We start from the raw sequence: 7,659 nt of genomic DNA on the forward strand, positions 1-7,659 counted from the left end.
AGAAAATATGCTGGGCGGCAAAGAGCACAGCGGCAAGTCGAGTTTGTTACCTCAAAGGTCACACGCAGGAAGCGCGTCCATCTCCAAGATGTGCTACTCGGGCCAAGGATCCAAACCGCCAGGCGACGGGGGAAACCAGTCTCCGAGCGACTTAGGGCCTCCTCATGCTTACGCAAAGGAGGCCAGAGCTGGAGGGTGGGCAGCATTTGGGCAGCGCCATGTTTCTCAGCCTTGTTGCATGACATGCTGAAGGTGCCTGAGGGTTCTTTGACGCAACAAAATGGGCAGGAGTGCCCAGCTGCATCCAGTCCCCTTACAGAAGGCAGATTTCCTTCAAGCAGATCACTTTAACGTCTGAATTTAAATACACATTTGCACCTGCAGGTTCACTCATGTGTGTTCATTTTGCTGCATAAATGTGCCACAGACTCAGGCCTTCCCACAACTTGCACATGCAGCAGAAGACATCCACTGGCACTTGCCATGCATGGTGGTGTTAGGGTTACCAGCTTCCAGGTGGTGGCTGGAGATCTCCTGGAATTACAACTGATCTCCAGGCCACAGAGATCAGTTCCCCTGGAGAAAATGGCTGCTTTGGGGGGGGGGGGGTGGACTCTATGGAATTATACCTTGCTGAGATTCTTCCCCTCCCCAAACCCTGCTTTCTCCAGGCTCCATCCCCCAAATCTCCAGGAATTTCCTAACTTGGAGCTGGCAACCCTAGCATTATGTGTGCAAAACAGTTTGAGAACGGAAGGGCACAATATGGCGCCGTCCACCAGCATGTCCAGCCATTAAAGGGTCAAAATTCTCTAGTACTCGGGACAGACACCCTGTCGTCTTTGCCACCCCTCTTTGGTTTTCCCTTAGACAGACAGAAAAGTTCATTAGGGCTCCTCTTTCTGGCTTATGTTGTTTTTTAAAAAGCCATGCACGCTTCATGTGTGTATATATATGGTAACAACAATTCAGAGGTTGCTGCCCTGGAAGTCTTGCCCTGGGGGTGGGGGAACCAGCCCCAACTGCACTTGAGCAAAAACACTCTGCATTCACTCAGATGAGCTCTTTGCACTCAGATCTCTTACCGTTCCAGAACTGATCCCAGACAAGGAGGAAAGTTTTGAGGCCCGGGGTGGCTCAAATAATTCTGAAGTCCAATGGCACCTTAAAGACCAACAGCCAGTTTGGTGTAGTGATTAAGAGCGGCAGGACTCTAATCTGGAGAGCTGGGTTTGATTCCCCACTCCTCCACTTGAAGCCAGCTGGATGACCTTGGGTCAGTCACAGCTCCCTCGGAGCTCTCTCAGCCCCACCCACCTCACAGGGTGATTGTGGTGAGGATAATAACAACACACTTTGTAAACCTCTCTGAGTGGGTGTTAAGTTGTCCTGAAGGGTGGTATATAAATCGAATGTTAAAAAAACCTTCACATATGTATTTCCATATATATCTGAAGAAGTGAGCTGTGATGCACAAAACTTCAGGCTGAAATATAAGGTGCCACTGGACTTCTGTTCTGTTTTGCTGCAAAAGACTAGTATGGCTTCCCCTTTGTAATCAACTAATATTCACATGAACACATGAAGCTGTACCCCACCCACAGGTAACAGTGAACACATGCACAATCTGTGTACAGCGCACACTTTATTTTTCTTCCTACATGCCTTGAGTAACTTTCATTTTACATTCAACACATGTACAGCTTCAAATTGCAGTCGCACCCCTCTGAGGCCAATTCCAGGTCAAGAAAAGGGGGTCGGGGCGGAAGCTCCTTCTCTGTGCATTTACCGGGTTCAGTTCAAGGTTTGGCCCTTCACGGCCTTCATTGCTCATTTCTACAGGCCTGCCCCTCTTCCTATGCTTTCCTATGCCAGCTCCGCTCACTAGAGGAGGGCCTTCTTTGGGTGCCACCCTGCAAACGGGCGGCCTATCCTACCCCATTGTATCATTTATTGCATGCCCCAGCCAATGTTCATATTGACTCATACTATGTAATCCACCTAGAGTCTCAGTGAGAAAGGCAGAATATGAAGAATGTAAATAATAGATATGGGCTTGATCTGAACTGGGTACCAAGCATACAGGAACTGAGGAGAACCTGCAGCTCATATCTGACTGTTACCCAGTATGTGATTCACTGAAACCACGGACACACCCAGGACTGAACCCAGGCCCTTCTGTGTGCAAAGCAGAAACTCTACAACTGAGGCCTGGGCCCACCTCAGAAGGCTTCAAATATCGTCACACTGTAATCTTTACAACAACCCTGCAAGGTAGGTCAACACCATCACCCCTCAATTGCTGATGAGCAGCTGAGGCAAAGAGGCAGGATACAGTCCGAGGATTCTTCATTTGTAGGCCAGATTTCTCAGGCACCAAGCGGCACCAGCAAGCAGTTGACTCTGTGCAATCCGAGAGGCACATGACAAGATGCCCTCTCTGAAGAAGCGACCTGTGGCTCACGAAAGCTCCCGCCCGACCACCAATGTTGCTAGTCTTAGAGGGGCTCCTGGCCTCTTGCTCTTTTCTACTGCTTAAGATGCCGAGAGTCGCGGAAGGTGCTCCCTTCACCTCGTGCAAGGGCGCCCCAGGGGAGTGCGGGAGCTTCACCATTGGGGGCGATTGGTTTCCCCCCGGCCTGGAGCCGGCCCTCGGGCTTCCGTTCCGGCCGGGGGCGGCGGGAGACGCGCGCGCACTTGCGCAGGCCGAAGCCGGGCCGGGCGCGGCGCCAGGCTTCCCCTCCTCGGGGGAGTCCGCGGGCGGCTCTCCTCCCCTCGCCGCGGCCGGCCGCGCCGCTGAGCCCGGCAGGAATGCAGAGGGAGGAGCCGCGGAGCCCCAGCGCGAGGCTGAGCCGCCGCGGCTCTGGGGCCGGTCCGCGGGCAGGGGCGCCCCAGCGGCGCGGAGAAGCGCGGCCCCCGCCCCAGCGGCCTGACCCGCTTCTCTTGCAGGTTCTGGCGGCGGCGCTCGGGGCGCGTCATGTTCCGGCGGTCCCATCTCAAGATCCTGCTGATCGGCAATTCAGGGTAAGTCGCGGGAAGGAGGGCGCGGGGGGCGCCTTCGGGCCTGGCCGCCGAGCCCCCCCCCCCCCGGGCAAGCCAGCCCGAGTTTGCCGAGTGGGCGGGCGGCGGGCACCTGCTGCCGGGGAGGGCCGGAAGCCTGGCGCGCAGGGGCAGGGCGCCCCGCAGGCGAAGACGTGCCGCCGCCAGCCCCTCGCGTGCCCCCCGCGCCCCTTCCTTTGCCCGCCGGGCGCTGCTGGCTTCAGCCGGGGCCGGGGCCGGGGCCATCCCCAAGAGAGGCTGCCCTTTCCAGCCCCCCCCCCCCGAGGCAGGTGGCAGGCAGGGGGAGAGTTAAAGTCCCCCAGAGAAGGGGGCAGCAGGGAGCCCCTGCGGAGCAGGGCGGGAGAGGGGGGCCGGCGGGGCCCAGCAAACCCCCGGGCACCAAAGGGGCCCACGCTGGAGCGGGGGGCGCCTTCTCCAGCTGCCGCCCACCCAGGGGCGCTTTTGCGGCTCTGGCGGTGCGGGGCCCGCGTGCCCCCGCTGCTCTGCCATCGCCCAGGGATGGCCACACCTCCTCTCCCGCCACCCTCCACAGCCGGAGGGCTCAGGGTGCGCTTCGAAGAGACCCAGCGGGGAGCGGTGAGAGGCCCCAGCAGGCTCCTTGGCGCCCCCCGCTTTCAACAGAAGGAGCCCGGAAAGCCCTTTCATCCTGGCTCTGCCCGCCTGCCCACCTTCCTGGCTCTCAGCAGGCCCTGCTGACATTGCTGCCTTCCCTTCAGGGTGGGCAAGTCGGCCCTGATGAACCAGTACGTCAACAACCGCTTCAGCACCCGCTACCGAGCCACGATTGGGGCCGATTTCCTCAGCAAAGAACTGACGCTGGACGGAAAGACCGTCACGGTGCAGGTAGGCCCCAAACCAGGAGCCCCCCCGAGTTCCTAACCAGTTTCCTGGTCAGTTATCCCACCGTGGGTCACGTTAGCGTAACTCCGAAAGAAGGGGGTGGAAGAGAAGGGCATCGGCACTGAACTGGTTCCTGATTCCGAGTTCCCGTTTTTGACGCAGTCTAAAGTCTCTGGAGTAAAGTTGCCTCCTGAAATAATGGGCTTAAGAACCAATTTCTCCTTCCCCCCCCCCGGGGCCGTGCCCCCAGCTAAGGCACTTGTAGCCCCAACATTTCTTACAAGAATCTGGCCAACGCCACCCACCAAAGGCACCTGGATCTCTGGGCTAATGTGATCAGCTAGCCCATGCCCAGGTTACAGATCTCGATGAGCTATTGGCCATAAAGGCCAGCGGCATAAACACCTCCAAATCCACAGCCAGCCAGCCACAGGAAGTTTTGCTACATTTGAGTCAAATGAATAAAGAAGTCAAGACATGTGGGAAGTGTACCCGGGGTGGGTGGGTACATTCATGTGGGTGGATGGGGGGTCCACCCACATGAATGATACTAGTCCTGCCACCTCAAGGAAACTCTTTTCTAACTCCAGCTATGGCAGCTTTGTTGTTTTTTTTCTAGTCATGGAGAATAGCAGTGAAGTGTACAAAGCAACTCCCCCTCACACACAAAGGAAATCAGAGGCTACCAGGGCTACTGAGATTTAACTGGGAATGGTTCACATATACCCTGAGCATGCCTTGAAAACAATGAGGACTAGAAACTTGCCCTTTACCAAATAAAGAAAAACAAAATTCTTCAAAGCTGAACCACGTTACAGTATGAACCATCGTATCTTCAGAGACAGATCATATTGAACAGCTGTAAAATGGCAGAGGAAGTAGAGAATTACGGGGGGTGGGGGGCATCTGCACACGCGCACGCACACACACACACACACACACACACACACACACACACAGAGCTTGGCCTTCCTCGCAAAGGCCAGTCTCCCCTCACGCTGGCTTATTTCTGGTTTCATGTCCTAGCAGAATGGCACCTCTTTCCCAGAAAAAGATAACCCTTTTCTTGCCCACAGAACAGCTCTCTAACCTTAACTTCCCACTCACAATAATGGGCTTCTCAACACGGACCCACACTCTGGGATCTGCAACAAGCCAAGATTCTGACTCTGACTCCCATATTCACTCTGACAAGACAGTCACTGGATCTACCACCACCAGTTGGACCATCTCCAGTTCATTGACGTGGCTGATTTGGCCACCTGGATTCTTGTCATGGCAACATTAAGACTAGACTACTGTAATGCACTCTACATAGGTCTCCCCTCAGTCAACTCAGAGATGATACAAGATGCTGCAGCTCCTTTACTTTCAGAAGCTAGAGCGTGCATATCACTCCCGTTGTGCAGTCACTCCATTGGCTACCTATCAGTTACCACGTTCAGTTCAAAGTCATGCTTTATTACTTTCAGTGCCTTCATAGTCTAGGCCCCTTCCGTCTCTCTCCCCGTGTTCCACCACAGCAGCTTCACTCATCTGGACAGGGCCTTCGGCAGATAGCAAATTGCCGTTGGGCAAAATCAACAGCTGCCCGTACATGCGCTCTCTCTGTGGTAGCCCCCCACCTTGTGGAATGGCCTACCTATGGAGGTCAGGAGAGCTCCCACCCTCCTGGTCTACTGCAAACTAGGAGGGCTTTCTACTCAAGAGTATGGGGCTGGGTCATAAGAAATAGTTCAAAGAGATACCTCGATAAAGGACACGGACAGCAGACTAGGCTATTGGGTACTGCTTGGGGATGTAGATATGCTCCTACTGAGTAGTTTGACATTGCTAAAGAAGCCTGTTTGTTACTGACGCTTTAATTCAGAAAGGTTTCATCTTTTGTGTTCTACTTTCTGCTAGTTTTCAAGTTTGCGGCTACCATACTGTATTGTATGTTTTCACTGAATGCCCTAATTGTTGATCATACTGTATTTTTGCTCAGTGAATGTCCTGGTTATTGATATTGTATTAATTTGCAGTATGTAATTTGCCTTGGATCTCAGTGAGAAAGGCAGAATATAAACAGTAACGGTAATCTTTCCCAGCCAGCCAACAAATCCCACTTTTACAGCTGTGCAGCATAACTCATGGGGTGGGGGTGGGGGTGGTCAGCTGGCATCCCATGGCGTTCTGTACCCCCTCAGTAACTGCTTATGGACAGATCTGAAGATCCACTGGGTATTCCCAATAAAAACGATTGTTTCAATGATCCTGCCTTTGTTGCAGTGCTTGAAAGCTCCCCCTCAAATGCCCACCCATGCCCTGAACACAGCACCAGCCCTTTGCCTCTCTTCTGCCCCTTAGATCTGGGACACAGCTGGCACAGAACGGTTCCAGTCTCTGGGGACAGCCCTTTACCGGGGATCAGACTGCTGCTTCCTCGTGTTTGACGTCACGTCCGCCAGCTCTTTTGAAGGCCTGGAGAAGTGGCACAAGCAGCTCTTGTTACAGATTGAGCCCGGGGAAGACGGGCCCTTCCCCATCGCTGTCATCGGGAATAAGACTGACCTGGAGAACCGGGAGGTGGGGTCTTGCATGCAAGGCAAGGGGTGGGGAGGGCAGAAGGTCAAGCCAGGAGGGGTTAAGCAAATCGAGGAAGGAGGACTTCTGGCTGTGAGTCCAGGAAGGGTAGAGGGGGATTGGGGCGCCCAGCTCTGTGACAGGGCTGGCATTCTTCAGCGTAAAGATGTGCTGGAAGAACGATGCCGAGGAATCACTTCTCTTCCTACCGATGGGCTTGGAATGGCAGGGTTGCTTTGGGGGGTGCTGTGACTACACAAGTCCTGTCTGTGTCTAGGTGTCTTCAGAGGAAGGTGAGGAGTGGAGCCGGCTTCACAACGCTCAGTACTTTGAAACCAGTGCCAAGGCAGCAACCAACGTACAGGCGGTGTTTGAATGGGCTGTGCGGGCTGTCCTGAAAAACGTAAGACATCAGCTGCTAGGCCAGCTCAATCTTTAACTCAGTCTTGGCATCAGAGACCCTGAGCAGGAGATCCCCCCAAACTTTCAGAAGAACCGAGTCACCCTCTATGCATTGCACAAGGCGAACATTTTCAAGCGCCTCTGCCTCTTCTGCCTCCCCCCTTTTTGCAGCTACCAACTCACTTCTCTCTGCTTCTCTTGCTCCCAGCGCAAGACACCGGACCCTCCAGAACCTGACTCGGTTCACCTGGAGACCAGGCAGCCAGAAGGGGCACCCCGGGAAAAATGCAGCTGCTGAGGAGTCCAAAGACAGACAGGAAGAAGCCGTTCTTGGCTATGCTTCAGGTGGTGCCTCCATGCTGCTTAAGGCCAGTGGGTACCAGTACGGTTGTGCTCGGCCCCAAGGACACCTGGCAAGGCTACAGTGTATAGCTCAGGCATGGCTCGGTTGTCTCTCCCTCATCTCCTAAGTCCAAACCTTTGCTCTCCTGGAAGAGGCAGACATGGGTGGGGGCAGAGCACCCAGGCCCCTCCCCCTGTTGGAAATAAATGGCTTGGCCGGAGACTTTAAGACAGAGGAAGGGTCAGGAAGAGAACTGGTTTCATAAAAACAAACTCTTTTCTCAAAAAAAAAGTCTTTAATTGTTGAAAATAGCACAAAAACAACAGATACGCAGCACTAGGGGCAAGGGGGGAGGGAGAAGTGGATAGCCATGGGGAACTCCTATGAGGGCTGTTCCTGTTGTGGTGGAAAATAAATTGGCCAAGAGGTAGGAAAGACATGAGAAATCT

General features: G+C 54.3%; 2 protein-coding genes across 2 annotated transcripts in view; one reads left to right on the forward strand and one right to left on the reverse strand.

The window, feature by feature from the left end:
- Positions 1–7,659, reverse strand: part of NAA10 (N-alpha-acetyltransferase 10, NatA catalytic subunit) — a 64,106-nt gene that overhangs the window by 33,584 nt on the left and 22,863 nt on the right. The gene's annotated exons all lie outside the window — the stretch shown is intronic.
- Positions 2,183–7,647, forward strand: LOC129346020 (ras-related protein Rab-7a-like). Its single transcript, XM_055003269.1, has 6 exons — positions 2,183–2,274; positions 2,950–3,024; positions 3,777–3,903; positions 6,250–6,468; positions 6,743–6,868; positions 7,076–7,647. Exons 2-6 carry the CDS (start codon positions 2,978–2,980, stop codon positions 7,163–7,165), a joined length of 609 nt encoding a protein of 202 aa, XP_054859244.1. The 5' UTR covers positions 2,183–2,274; positions 2,950–2,977; the 3' UTR covers positions 7,166–7,647.

This window comes from Eublepharis macularius, chromosome 19 (genome assembly GCF_028583425.1).
Source record: "Eublepharis macularius isolate TG4126 chromosome 19, MPM_Emac_v1.0, whole genome shotgun sequence".
In the NCBI taxonomy this organism is placed as follows: domain Eukaryota; kingdom Metazoa; phylum Chordata; class Lepidosauria; order Squamata; family Eublepharidae; genus Eublepharis; species Eublepharis macularius.

What these genes read in the sequence shown, in the direction of transcription:
- LOC129346020 (XM_055003269.1), top strand. Translation starts at nt 2,978, where the DNA reads ATGTTCCGGCGGTCCCATCTCAAGATCCTGCTGATCGGCAATTCAGG. An exon ending in CTGACCTGGAGAACCGGGAG is followed by an intron (nt 6,469 to 6,742) that starts GTGGGGTCTTGC and finishes GTCTGTGTCTAG; the next exon opens with GTGTCTTCAGAGGAAGGTGA. An exon ending in TGCGGGCTGTCCTGAAAAAC is followed by an intron (nt 6,869 to 7,075) that starts GTAAGACATCAG and finishes TCTTGCTCCCAG; the next exon opens with CGCAAGACACCGGACCCTCC.